This window comes from Chaetura pelagica, unplaced genomic scaffold, assembly GCF_000747805.2.
Source record: "Chaetura pelagica isolate M959 unplaced genomic scaffold, ChaPel_1.0 scaffold79, whole genome shotgun sequence".
In the NCBI taxonomy this organism is placed as follows: domain Eukaryota; kingdom Metazoa; phylum Chordata; class Aves; order Apodiformes; family Apodidae; genus Chaetura; species Chaetura pelagica.
This window is the reverse complement of record NW_009969339.1, coordinates 1134084-1148195: the sequence shown is the minus strand read 5'-3', so window position 1 is coordinate 1148195 and position 14112 is coordinate 1134084. Positions and strand designations below refer to the sequence as shown.

General features: G+C 51.9%; 1 protein-coding gene across 1 annotated transcript in view; it reads left to right on the top strand.

The window, feature by feature from the left end:
- Positions 1–10355, top strand: part of MCM5 (minichromosome maintenance complex component 5) — a 13355-nt gene extending 3000 nt beyond the window's left edge. The window contains exons 2-17 of the mRNA XM_010005847.1: positions 8–99; positions 1319–1445; positions 1557–1685; positions 2117–2289; positions 3622–3777; positions 3882–4048; positions 4543–4714; positions 4892–5003; positions 5731–5874; positions 6182–6247; positions 7894–8070; positions 8177–8289; positions 8551–8679; positions 8984–9126; positions 9734–9861; positions 10254–10355. Of these exons, the coding sequence (XP_010004149.1) occupies positions 8–99; positions 1319–1445; positions 1557–1685; positions 2117–2289; positions 3622–3777; positions 3882–4048; positions 4543–4714; positions 4892–5003; positions 5731–5874; positions 6182–6247; positions 7894–8070; positions 8177–8289; positions 8551–8679; positions 8984–9126; positions 9734–9861; positions 10254–10355 (2130 nt within the window). The remainder of the gene's footprint in view (positions 1–7; positions 100–1318; positions 1446–1556; positions 1686–2116; positions 2290–3621; positions 3778–3881; positions 4049–4542; positions 4715–4891; positions 5004–5730; positions 5875–6181; positions 6248–7893; positions 8071–8176; positions 8290–8550; positions 8680–8983; positions 9127–9733; positions 9862–10253) is intronic.
- The last annotated feature ends 3757 nt before the right edge of the window (positions 10356–14112 follow it).

Here is a 14112-nt window from a genome sequence, read left to right as displayed (position 1 = left end):
GGGGCAGGTGCGGAAGTCGCAGCTGCAGAAGCGGTTCAAGGAGTTCCTGCGGCAGTACCGGGTGGGCACGGACCGGACGGGCTTCACCTTCAAATACAGGTGCGGCTCCTGTGACCCCTCTTCTCCTTCCGTGCCTTCTCTGCTCCTCTTTGCGCGTCCCATCTGCAGCCCCATCCCCCTCCTTCCGTGCACGCCCCGAGCAGACAATCGCACATGGCAGCTTTTCTCTTCCCGCAGACCTCAATAGAGCTCTTTGTATAGGAAATGTGATTGTTCCCATTTAACTTTACAGGAAAAGTTGAGGTCTGGTGTTCTCCCGAATTTTTAGGCAGCTTGTAAATGGCAGAGGTAGCAAGAGAGAGATCAGCACTGCCAAACTTGTAGCTAGTTCTGAAGTGTTTTTGCTGGTCTGGAGTTTTGTCTGTATCTGTTACAATCAGTGCAGCACCATCTGTGTGTGCCTTCTGAGGCTGTCAGTGTCCCTGGGCCATCTCTTTGCCCGTGCAGCTTGGAGAGACAACTCTGAGAGGACATATAGATACATCATGCAAGGGCTGGGACAGTTTTGCTGTTCATCTCTGAATTTCATGCACCCTGGCTTTTTTAAGGAGGACATTTCCTGCTGTGCTGTTGCTTCCTTTTTAAAATAATATTTTAGGTATAACAGGTGTTACTCTGTGTAGAAGTTTTCTAGTTGCCTATCCTGTCATGTAACTCCAGTAATTAGTGCTATACTTTATATTGTCACTGCAAGCACTGGTACATCATCATAGAAAGGTTTGGGCTGGAAGGGACCTTAAAGAGCATCTAGTTCTAACCCCCCTGCGTGGGCAGAGACACTTCCCACTGGACCAAGTTGCTCCAAGCCTCATCCAGCCTAGTCTTGAATGCTTCCAGGGATGGGGAAGCCACATCTTCCTTGGGCAACTTGTTCCAGAGTCTCACCACTGTCATAGTGATGAATTTCTTACTAATGTCTAGCCTAAATCTACCCTCTTCCAGTTTCAAGCTATCCCTTGTCTTTTCACTACATGCCCTTGTGAAAACTCCTTCCCCAACTTTCTTACAGGCCCCTTCAGGTACTGGAAGGCTGCTGTCCCTGGTCTTGTGTCACATTTCAAAGTCGTTTTGGGTGAAAGATTTGCCCAGATCCCCTTACACTTCTCTTGGCACTCTACTGATTTTCCCCATTTGCTTTCCAAACCAAAGACTCCAAGAAGAACCTACCTTCTCTGCTCCCTGCTTGTCAGAAGATCCTTGTGCATGACTGACTGCTGCTTTCTGCCCTGCAAACCTTTACTGCTTAACTGCCTTCCAGGGATGAGCTGAAACGGCATTATAACCTCAGTCAGTATTGGGTGGAGGTGGAGATGGAAGACTTGGCCAGCTTTGATGAAGATCTTGCTGACTATCTGTACAAGCAACCAGCAGAGCACCTGCAGCTGGTAAGGGTGGAGGGAGTGGGTGTCCTGGTGCGCTGACATTGTCATGTCATGAGAGCAACCCCGACAATATCCTGTAATCTACCCATAACAGCCTAGTTGTTCCCTTCCTAGTTGGAAGAAGCAGCAAAAGAAGTTGCAGATGAGGTCACTCGTCCTCGTCCTTCAGGGGAGGAGACTCTCCAAGACATCCAGGTCATGCTGAGATCGGATGCCAATGCAGCAAACATCCGCAGCCTGAAGGTGAGGTGAATCCTGTGCCACGCTGAGCAGTGAGTGGAGGGCTTGCTCATGTGCAGGTGTGATTGCAGGGAAGCTTTTGGTGCTTGGATCTTGTAGTTCAGGAGACGGGTAATTTACATGCAGGGATACTCTGCAACTTAAATCTGACTGCAAAGGACTGTTATTACTGGTAAACTCTGTAGGGATGTTACTGCTATTAGTGATGTTCTGCATGGATTATTTTGTCCTTTTGTCTTTGGTTTTGAAATCAGCATGATTTGACTTCCCCTACTACCCTAGAGCAGGAGAATAACATTGTCAAGAAGCACCAGCTTTTTTGTTCTGGTACCTTAGACCCATGAATGTGGGAAGAGCAGCTAAGAAGAAACTGTATTTCCCATCCATCTTCCAGTGGTGGCTTTCTCACCTTCCCTCCACTTTTTCCCTTTCAGTCTGACCAGATGTCCCACCTTGTGAAGATCCCTGGGATTGTGATCGCAGCAACCCCCGTGAGAGCCAAAGCCACCAGAATAGCCATCCAGTGCCGCAGCTGCCGTAACACCATCAGCAACATTGTGGTGCGCCCAGGCCTGGAGGGTTATGCTCTTCCCAGGAAATGCAACACGTAAGGCCTGACCTGGGGTTGCATGTGGCAGCCTGGTAGGAGGAGCGGGAAGGGGGAGAAAAAAAGGCTGTGTCCTCTTCCTGCCTCCCCCTCCATCCCATGTGTGCTGCCGGGAGACAGCTTTCTGCTGCACAAGGCAGAAGCATCTGCTGCTCTCAGCCTGCAGCATCTGCTGCTCTCTGCCTTTTCCCTTCATGTTGCCTTTGTGCCTGCATGTACCCAGGGCTGGCAGATTTGAGCTCCATCTCTCTGTGGTGACACTTGTCGTGATGCTGCTTGACCAATGGTGCAAGCAGCCTTGAGCAGCTGTGTCCAGGGAGTTCTTCTTACCTGTAGGGCATTTTGCCTGTTGAACCTAAAGGTTTATTCCTATCCCCAGCTGCCTCCTAATGCTACCCTAAGCTGCTGTCCTAACTTTCTATTACATTCTGATCTTTTTTCAAACAACCTTCTTGATTCTGTATTCCCCCTCCCCAAAGGGCTGTTTTGCCTTCTGTAGGGGTGCTTTGCTAGTGACCTTCAAATCCTGCTTTACAGCTTTTGATGCCTGTGCAAACCGTGAGCATTTAGGCTGCTGCTGTGGCAGCTCTCATGCCTACAGATCATGGAGGGTTGTGTCTTTGAGCTTGTGCCTGCCAGTGTTTATTTTCTGCACTTTAATGCAGCTTGAGAGGTCTTTAGGATAAGGATCATTTTTGCCTGTGGTCTCTACAGCGCCTTGCTTCTGATCCTTGACTGAATGCTTCTCTCTCCTGTTACCCTTCCCAAAAGCCCTGTCCCTGGCTGCGTGGAGGCAGGCATCTGTGCTGTACTGAGGCAGCAACAGGATGTGGAAGTGCTCCTTGTCACGGAGAGCTCGTGCTCTAGCAAGGCAGATATGTCTCGAGAGACTGGGAGGTTGATGTAGCTTGTCACATTGCTAATTGCTTTCTCACCAGGAACCACTTAACATTTGCTTCGTGCATGAGGTTATAAAGAAAAATGCCCTGCCATGTTGCTGAGTCTGTACTATTGCCTTCTGTGTAATTAATGAATTACCTTCTTCCCCACTCTTAGCTAGCAAGGGAGAGGGGGGGAGGCAGGGTGAGTATTCAGGCAGGCATCACCCTGTCTGTGGCTTGTTCTCATGCCTGCTTTTGGCTGCTGTTGAGGACAAGACAGAGGCCTTGGTGAGCCTTTGAATCGGCCCTGTGTGACTGCCCTTCTCGCCTGCTGGGCACCACTTAGAGGGGTGGCTACTCTGGGCTCTATCACCACTGCCCCCTCTACAGGGGTCTCCCAGAGGTGGCTCCTGAGTGCTGGCAGCCTCCTCTGACTGATCTCTCTGCACAGAGAACAAGCTGGCCGCCCAAAGTGCCCACTGGACCCATATTTCATCATGCCAGATAAGTGCAAGTGCGTGGACTTCCAGGTGTTGAAGCTGCAGGAGTCCCCAGATGCTGTGCCCCATGGAGAGATGCCCCGGCACTTGCAGCTGTACTGTGACAGGTACCAGCGTGGTCTGTTTCCCCACTTCCTGCCAGTCAAGCGGGTGCTGCTGGTGCCATCCTTTCCCTTGCTACCATTCCTTCCTTTCCCCTTCCTGCTCTTAGGTATCTTTGTGACAAAGTTGTCCCAGGGAACAGAGTCACTATCATGGGCATCTACTCCATCAAGAAGTCTGCCCAGCGCAAGAACAAAAGCCGTGACAACGTGGGTGTGGGCATCCGAAGCGCTTACATTCGTGTGGTGGGCATCCAGGTGGATGTGGAGGGCTCAGGTGAGGGCTGCTTCTTATGCCTGTCTGGTCAGATAATCTATATAGCTTACATAGCAGAAGGTTCAAGCCAGTCGAGGGCTGTTGTCTATTCAGGAATCTTGTGTGACTTTTTTCAGAGATACTAAACGAGGAGGCTTAAATACCCTGGGGTTTTTCAGGGTATTTAAGTGCTTTTATCTTATTGATCTTAGTGGGAATCGCTAATCCGTCCCTGAGGATCTGGGCTGAAGTTGATGGTTAAAATTGAGCTAAGTTTTTAAAACACAGTCCTGAGTATAATTCTCCCTCTGGTTCCTCCAGGGCTGTTCTGTTCAAGATCTTTGTTTTTTCTCTGCCAGCCTTGCTGGGATAGCAAATGCCTACGCTCTCCATCTTCCCACCTAGTGGCACTTGGCATGATCTTCAAGAAGGGGTTTTGGTGGTAGTGGATGTGGGGGCAGTCATTTACTTTAAAGCATCTATTTGTTTGCTTCATTCTCCTCTTCCCTGTACAGGACACAGCTTTGCTGGCTCAGTGACCCCTCAGGAAGAAGAGGAACTTCGCTGCCTTGCTGCCATGCCCAACATCTACGAGACCATTGCCAAGAGCATCGCGCCCTCCATCTACGGCAGCACCGACATCAAGAAGGCCATTGCCTGCCTCTTATTTGGAGGCTCTCGCAAGAGGTAGGGAGGAGCCATCCTGATAGAGTGCTGTGGCAGGTGTGTCATTCATGGCACAAAGCCCTTGTACAGTCTTCTAGTGGTGCTACCAACCACCTGCCACTTGTCAGCAATACTTGGTTATCAAAATGAAGGCTCACCATCACTCCTCCCTATCTTTTTCCCACCCTGTTGCTCCAGGCTCCCAGATGGTCTGACCCGCAGAGGAGACATCAACTTACTGATGCTGGGTGACCCTGGAACAGCCAAATCCCAGCTGCTGAAGTTTGTGGAGAAGTGTTCACCCATTGGGGTAGGTGGTTTCAGGTGTCTGCTTGTTGTGCAGCCTCTTTTTTTCTTCTGCTCCTTGCATAGCAAGGAAAACCAGACTGTGGTCACATCAGATACCTGCCTGTGCATCCACAGCTATACTGGCTGTCAGAGGTGCACACTGCCATTTTGGGTGCTAGCTTGGACAAGCTGGGCTGCAGGATGAGGGAGGGAAAAGGAAGCAGGGTATGACTTTTGATTATGATATGAGCCAGGCAATTTGCAGACATCCAAAGATGTGAGTGGTGCTGCTGTTCATGGTAGAGACTTGATCAACAGATAGGCTGGCTGGTCAGGATAAATGAAGTTGACTGCATCACAGGCACGGACCTCCAGGCTGAGCCCAGGCATGAAATTTTATTTGCAGCTGTGTTTTCTCTTAGTCTCCATTAAACTCAGCCTCTGACTGTGTTGCTCCCCCGGGGGAGAAAACAAAGCTAATGCAACAGCCCACCAAACAATGAATCACTCCCTGTTCTGTACTCAATACCTGTATTTGTGAGGTTTGGAACTACGCAATAGCTGTCCTCTGTACCCAGCATGTCTGCTTTTGGCACATGCTGAGGGATTTTCAGCAAGGGCTTTATATTTCTTCAGCAGCTCTGGATTTTGCAGTCCTGGAGATGCTTTGTCCTCCAGCTGGAGCAGTGGGCTCCTGGGTCCCATGGCAGCTGATGTTCTGTCCCTTTCCTTGTCCCACATTCTCCTAGGTGTACACCTCGGGAAAAGGCAGCAGCGCTGCTGGCTTGACTGCCTCGGTGATCCGTGACCCTTCCTCCAAGAGTTTCTTCATGGAGGGAGGAGCCATGGTGCTGGCGGATGGCGGCGTCGTGTGCATCGATGAGTTTGACAAGGTACCCACGGGGCTGCCTGTGCGGGAGGCAGGAAGAGAGCCTGGGGCTGCCAGCTGCTCCTGGGAGAGCCCAGAGCTGCAGTAGAAGGGTAAACTCTCCTGAGGCTGCCTCGCTTGCTTTCTGGGAAGGTGAACGGATGGGGTTGCAGGAAAATTCTGGTTACATCCTGTGCTCCTGAGCAGAGGTCCTCATAGAGCTTTACCTTGGGGGTCAGCATTGGTGGATGTGTAGCTGAGGTCTGGAGGAGCTGACTGATGGTGACTTTTCTTCTTCATTCCACCTCCTGTCTCCCACCTTGGATGAGAAGATGCGGGAGGATGACCGCGTGGCTATCCACGAGGCTATGGAGCAGCAGACCATCTCCATTGCAAAGGTGAGCTGCGGGCCCATCTTGCCCTGGGACAGGAGCCTGGCTTGCTGCTGGGTTCCCCCAAGAGCAGTCATGCATCCTTTGCCAGAGTTGCCCATTTTGGAGTAGTTTGTCCTGGCAGTGGTTTTGATGATTACTGGTTTCACTGATCTGAGACTGGTCAGCCCTGCCTGTAAGCTTTGGATTGTCTTCTCTCAGGCAGCCTGAGTTTCAGCATCGGGAAAAGGCAGCAGCGCTGCTGGCTTGACTGCCTCGGTGATCCGTGACCCTTCCTCCAAGAGTTTCTTCATGGAGGGAGGAGCCATGGTGCTGGCGGATGGCGGCGTCGTGTGCATCGATGAGTTTGACAAGGTACCCACGGGGCTGCCTGTGCGGGAGGCAGGAAGAGAGCCTGGGGCTGCCAGCTGCTCCTGGGAGAGCCCAGAGCTGCAGTAGAAGGGTAAACTCTCCTGAGGCTGCCTCGCTTGCTTTCTGGGAAGGTGAACGGATGGGGTTGCAGGAAAATTCTGGTTACATCCTGTGCTCCTGAGCAGAGGTCCTCATAGAGCTTTACCTTGGGGGTCAGCATTGGTGGATGTGTAGCTGAGGTCTGGAGGAGCTGACTGATGGTGACTTTTCTTCTTCATTCCACCTCCTGTCTCCCACCTTGGATGAGAAGATGCGGGAGGATGACCGCGTGGCTATCCACGAGGCTATGGAGCAGCAGACCATCTCCATTGCAAAGGTGAGCTGCGGGCCCATCTTGCCCTGGGACAGGAGCCTGGCTTGCTGCTGGGTTCCCCCAAGAGCAGTCATGCATCCTTTGCCAGAGTTGCCCATTTTGGAGTAGTTTGTCCTGGCAGTGGTTTTGATGATTACTGGTTTCACTGATCTGAGACTGGTCAGCCCTGCCTGTAAGCTTTGGATTGTCTTCTCTCAGGCAGCCTGAGTTTCAGCAGGACTGAAATTAACTCCTGCTGCTCTGCTTGCCCTCTGCTTCTCTAGATTTAGTAGTTCTGTTGATAGTCCTGCGTCACAATCTGATGTCGCTTCTCTTTCTTCTTTCCCACTGCTTTCCACACCCTCAGAAGATCTACAGAAATTGCCTGACATCCTGGTACCAGGCCTTCTCTCAAGTCAGAGTTTCTCTTAGTTTGCCCTACTCAAGACTTTTTCTGTAACACTTCTGCTCCCCTGTGATCACTCTGACTCACCCCTTAGCTCTTCAGGTCCTGGCAACAGAACACCCACCATGACTTTCTTGTTCTGGTGGCTCTTGCTCTACTACCTGCAAACCTGCACTTTGCCCTCAGGGCTGCTGTGGTGGACTCAACCCCAACCACCTAGTTTCTGTCTCAAGTTGCAAACTTGGTGATAGAATCTTCTGTGTCCTTGCCCTTGACATGAGGTTTTAAATGAAGCTATCAGGTGCTCAAGTCTCAGCTGAAGCTTGTCCTCCTCCAGAAGGACGTGGGTCGAGCCGCATGTAGCTCTTGTGCTGACCCCTCTCCAATGTGGAACCTTTATAGATCAACTGAGCCCTATACTTAAGGCGTTTAATTTAAATGCTAACTGCTTTTGGCCTTTCTAGGAGTTAATAGTCTTCTACCTGGCCCTGACTGTGACATGTACATGGTCTTGACTGCATCCGTTTCTCCTTCCCACCACAGGCAGGAATCACTACCACACTCAACTCCCGCTGCTCAGTGCTGGCAGCTGCCAACTCTGTCTTTGGGCGGTGGGACGAGACCAAGGGCGAGGAGAACATTGATTTCATGCCCACCATCCTGTCCCGGTTTGACATGATCTTCATTGTCAAGGATGAGCACAATGAGGAGCGAGACATGGTAGGTTAGGGCGTGTGTGTGCAGCTGGGACTTATGGTGCCCCTTTCCTTTTGGGAGGAGGAGGCAGTGGGGTTTCCAGCTGTCTGACTGCCCTCTGCTCTCCTAGACACTGGCCAAGCACGTGATGTCTCTGCATGTCAGCGCCTTGACGCAGACCCAGGCCGTGGAGGGTGAGATCGAGCTGAACAAACTGAAGAAGCTCATCTCCTTCTGTCGGACGTAAGTGGGAGGCAGGATGTCCTGGCAGGGCCTTGAAAAAAGGAAACATGAGCAGCTTGCAGTGGTGCCACAGCAGGGCCCAAGGAAGTGAGGGCTGCCTGGGGATACCCAACTTCCCACAGGACCCTTCCCACGGGACCCGCTGCCTCCAGCTCCTGTCCCTCCTTGCAGGAAGTGTGGCCCTCGGCTGTCGGCAGCGGCGGCGGAGAAGCTGAAGAACCGGCATAACCTTCTGGCGGCAGCTCCTGTCCCTCCTTGCAGGAAGTGTGGCCCTCGGCTGTCGGCAGCGGCGGCGGAGAAGCTGAAGAACCGCTACATCCTGATGCGGAGCGGCACCCGCCAGCACGAGCAGGAGAGCGACCGCCGCTCCAGCATCCCCATCACTGTCAGGTGAGCAGCTTTGCCCTCCTCGCCCCACCGCACGGAAACCCTTGGGGTCAGGGTTGCATCACCTGAGTGTCACCTGGGTGGGGTACCCCAGGAAGGGGGTTAGTGGGTTGCTGGGGTTTGCACCCTCTGAACAGGGTAACGCTGGAGGTGCCGTGGGGCAGGAGGTGCCTGGAGTAGGGTAAGTGCGGTTTGCAGTGAAAGGAGAGGACCCCTCTGAGCTGCAGTAGAAAATGAGGCTCAGGGGCAAAGGATAAGACCTTTCTGAGCTGCAGTAGAAAGCAGGGAACTTGTCCTTTGGCTGCAGGCAGCTTGAGGCCATCGTACGCATTGCCGAGTCCCTGGCGAAGATGAAGCTTCAGCCCTTTGCCACCGAGTCGGATGTTGAGGAGGCCTTGCGGCTCTTCCAGGTGTCCACGCTCGATGCAGCCATGTCTGGCAGCCTGTCAGGTGAGAGGGAGGTGCTGTGCTGGAGGCAGGGGAAACATGATTGACATAGGTACTTGGGGCAAGGAGAGCCAAGCTCCCCTCCTGGGACTGGGCTGGCAGGGGCGGGCATGTGATACCAGGCACCCCCACTGGACCTGCATTCTAAGCACAGACAAAAGTGATGCCTGTGGCAGCAAGAGCCTTCATGGCCTCATGACCACATCTTATGGGAGGGCAACAACAAGTAGCACCAGAGATCTCCACTCTTGCTGGGCAAGGGAAGAATGGTCTGGCCTCTCCTGGTTCCAAGGGCAGAGTCCAGTGCTGGATGTTTTTCCTCTTTAACTGTTTCCAACCTGTTTGTCCTCTTAACCTCTTTCCTATGCGGGTGGAGACAATGTTTCCTTGGGAGGCAGTGTGGCAGGAAGGGTTTCAAGGAAGCTCCAGCAGTCAGGTCCACATTCAGCTGGGTCTTTGAAGGTCCACAGCCTTTGATGGTGGGTTTGCTCGTGGCTTCCCTAAAGTCTCTGAAACATGAAGATGTGGTGTGAGACACAGGAGACAGGTGCTCTGGCTTTGAGAGTGATGTCTGAGCAGTTTAGAGAGCTCACACAGCATCTCCCTCCAGGGGCAGAAGGCTTCACGACACAGGAGGACCAAGAGATGCTGTCCCGCATTGAGAAGCAGCTGAAGCGCCGCTTTGCCATCGGCTCTCAGGTGTCAGAGCACAGCATTGTCCAGGACTTCCTGCGGCAGGTGGGCTGTGGGGGCTCTGGGACCTTGTGGAGGGGATGGGCTGTGAAACCAGGCACCTGCTTGGAGGGTGGGACCCATTTCCCAAGAGATGGCTGGAGAGCCTTTTGGCCATACTTGCTTTTGAAGTTGTTTGTAGGGGGTGGTGTGCAGTGTGATTGTAGAGTTTAGGAAGAGTGGGCAATTACTGAGGTTTTAGGGCTGTTCAGGTAGTTTGGGGTTATACCCTTGAAATCAGAATTGTTTGACTTTTGAGCCTGACTGCTGTCAGGCCTGATATAGGGAAATGAGAAAGGAGCTTCAGCACCTGGTACTACTGGGCTCCCTCCTTCCAGAGACACACAGCTAGGCTTTAGTGGATGTTGACTCATCTCCCCCTGCTCTCACTTTTCCAGAAATACCCAGAACATGCCATCTACAAGGTGCTGCAGCTGATGATGCGGCGGGGGGAGATCCAGCACCGCATGCAGCGCAAAGTCCTCTACCGCATCAAGTGACCTCCCTGTCCCACCCATGGGTAGGGAGCTGGGGCTGCCTGCTGACGTGTGGACAGAGAGCCCCATAGAGTTGGTGCCTGCTCCTGGAAGAAGCTTTTCCTTGGGGAGCCAAACAGCCTGGAGCCTCTTGAAAGCAGGGTTTGGAGTGGTCAGGGTTCCCTGTGGGTGGTCTGTCATTGTGTCACATCAGTGTTTCTTTGAACTCGAAAAGCTTTTACTTTGTATTAAAATAAATTTTTTAAAAATAATAATATTGCTAGAGCAGGGTCTTCAGCTGCCTGGAGGAATGTAGGGCGAAGAAGATAGACAGAGGGCCAAGAAGATGATCAGAGGGCTGAAGCACCTCTCCTTTGAAGACAAGCTGAGAGAGTTGGGGTTGCTCAGCCTGGAGACGAGAAGGCGCCAGGGAGCCCTTATAATGGCCTTCCAGTACCTGAAGGGGCTACAGGAAAGCTGGGGAGGGGCTTTTTACAAAGGCTTGTAGTGATAGGTCAAAAGGGGAGTTGTTTCAAACTGAAAGAGGATACATTTAGATAAGGTATTGGGAAGAATTTTTTTGGTGTGAGGGTGGTGGGACACTGGCACTGGTTGCCCAGGGAAGCTGTGGAAGCATTCCAAGGCCAGACTGGATGTAGCTTGGAGCAATCTGGTCTAGTGGAATGTGGCAGGGAATGTGCCTACCTGTGGCAGGGAGGTTGGAACTAGATCATTAAGATCTCTTCCAACCTAAACCATTCCATGATGTATGCCCTTCCCCTTTTGGAAGTGGTGCAGAATTTTGGTTGGAAAGGCATCCCCCCTGCTCACCTTGTGTTACTCACTGTCCAACACCCACCCTGAGGACTCGCCTCAAGGTGTGATGCAGCCCCATAGGCAGAAACCTGCAGCTGCACCAGCAGCTCTGGAGGCAGAAACTAATTTTTTGTTTGGGGTTTGATTTGCCTGTTAGGACATAAATCCCATTGATGCAGGCTCAGTGGTATGGGAGACACTTTACCCTGTAACTGTGCAGGCTGCTGCTGTCTTCTCCAGCTGCCAGGGGCACCTGTTCTTCCCTGCCTCAAAACTGCTCTTTGCTTATCCCTCCTTCATCTTTCCAAGGGCTGTGTTAGGTAAATGCTTTACCCTGCAGTAAAAAGGTCTTCATGAAAGCCTTGCTGGAGATCTGGGCACAGCCCCCTGCATGCTCTAGCAGGGTAGAGCAGTGTCAAGTGAGATGGGGTTACAGAGTGAAGTCCAAGAGCTGTGCCTCTTCCCTGTAGCCTCTACCACCTGGCAGCCATGCAGAAAGATGTTCTGCTTGCCTCTCCTGGGCTCTGTGTAGGGTGCACTTGTACAGGCACTTGCCCCTTCTGCATTTGCTGCAGGACCTTGCACTTGTCCAACTCTGCAGGTTTTTGTCATTTCTAGCAAAGTAGTATTGGTTCTCCAAAGTGTCCTCACCAAGTTGTAAGGTGCAAGTAGGTCCCTGTCTTTGGCAGCTCCAGGGGCCAGCTGTGAAGAGCACCAGTGAGGGACTCAGTGCCCTCCCAAGATGGTGCAGCATTCAGCATCGCAGGTGGGTGAGGCTTCTGCCACGTCTACAAATGACCTTCAGGCTGAACAACACATCCTAGTAGAGGCTTCATTAACAAAAGGAATGTTCAGGGCCAGCAGAGGGTACCAGAGCGTTGAGAATGCTGGGCTGCAGTTCTGCACACTGTACTGCCTTCTCTGAAAGCAAACCGGGGATGTCCCTTTGGGCCAGCGTGGTGGGATGCAGGGTCCACTCAGCCCAGCAGCTGTCTCACGAAGGCTGGGCTCCACTGCAACCCTTGGCAGGTTTCAACAGCATCCCTCTTTGCTTCTCACTAGGTGTTTTGAGTGGCACACTGCACTCCTGATGTGGCTGGAGCTGTGCTCTGGGGTCTGTCTGGAGGGGATTGGGGGTAAGATAGGTTGCATCTTGGAGAAGCAGCTCCTTGATCCTTTGTTCTCCTTTTTTTTTTTTGGATGGGCATGACCTTTGTGGAGGGCTGGAGGGGTTAGGAGGCTGGCCCACAGGCTCCTAATGGGGCAGGTAGGGTTAGGTCTCCAGAAAGCTTTCCCCAGTGATTTTATTGACCTGTATTTTTGCAGATGCTGAGGACCTCACGGCTCTTCTTGGAGCAAGGAAATGCTGGGAAAAGCAGGCATTCTTCTTTCCCCCTTTAAAAAAATGAGACACCTTCGCTCTCCACATTGTTCCCAGGCCAGGAGACAGGGCTGGAATCAGAGAGGGGTGCAGCTGCTCTGAGTTTCTGCTCCATGGAGTGGATCAGCTCCATGGAGGGGGAACGTGGGAATAACAGGGCCAGATCCTCACCTAGAGACTGAAGTCCCCAAAGCTGTCAGGGTCTGTTTGAAAGCATCCAACCCTCCTTGCAAGCTCTTGAGCCCCTGATCAAGCACTTGATACTGCAGCAATGGGAGGTGGCTGGTTAGAGCAGGGCCAAGACAGCCCAAGGCAGCAGTGTGGTGTCATGGCTGGTTCCCTGCCACATGCTGCAGCCCGTGCAGTGCTGTAGAAACAAGTCCTATGGGTCTCTCAGCCACTGCCACCCTTCCCTAGTACTTTTGTCCTTGCTTTGGATTTGCTGGCAGTACCTATGGTCCTCTTCCAGAGGTACAAGGGAAAGCAGGCAGGGAAGGCTAATATGGGACTGGTACCCACAGCGTGCTGTTAACGCTGCCTCTGGAGGAGTCTGCCAGTCTCCATTCCCAGGCTTGGCAAGAACATCCAGTGATGCAAAGTGTCTGGGTGGGGAGAGAGTGTCCTGGGAAAGGGACTAGGTAGGCAACACATTGCAAAAGGCTCCATTTTTATCAGTCGTCATCTTTTCTTGCTTTCTCTCTGCTGCAAACCTCCCCCCAGCCTTTCCCCATGATTTTGCTCCGTGTTGGAGCAGAAGCTCATGGCTGGATTTCCCCTGCTGATTGCCAGCAGTGGTCATGGTGCTCATGGGTTTTAAAAGAGCCAGCATCTCAAGGTACATCAAGCTATGCTGGGTGTTGGCAGGTGCAGAGGTTGGAAATTCTTTTGGGGGGTTTTGGGGTGTTTTTTTTGTGGTAGTTACTGTTTTTGTGACATGATTGATAGGGATCAGGGGTATATTTCTGTGCCGGGGATCAGAATGATTGATCTCTTCGTGCTATGAACTGTGTTGATTATATGGTACAAGGTTATGTAAGTGTACGTACGGCTTGAAACAACATTGTTTAGCAACTAATGTATGCAGCTCTTTCACAAGAAGTGGAGCTGGGGTGTGCGTAACTGGCATGATCTTGGAACTCAAGATCACTGATTAGTAAGGGCTTGTTTTCATCATGGTGTTGCAGATGGAAACTTTGGGAGGAAAAGCTGTTCTTAGCTGGGTAGAGTGGTAATGCTTGGTGGTATCTACTTAATAAGTGATTGGTGTTCCTCCTAGTGAAGGTGACCAGATTTTTTCCTCACATGATAGTTACTTGGCAAAGGAGTGGTCATCTTCCTTGTGAAGGTGTCTCTTTTTGGTCATTCCATAAAGTTTTGCCATGCTGAGACTTGGGACAGAGTCCCCATGGGTCTCTTTAGATGACCAAAAGTGCTGTTCTCCAAGGTGAAAAGAGAGTAAAACCAGACAGACATAGCCACTTCAGATCTGAGCAGTGCAGCATTCCCTCATCTAGTCTACAGGGCTGACTCTGTCCCTTCCTTAACTCAACAGTATGTCACTGGCACAGGAGGCCCCTTTCCCTA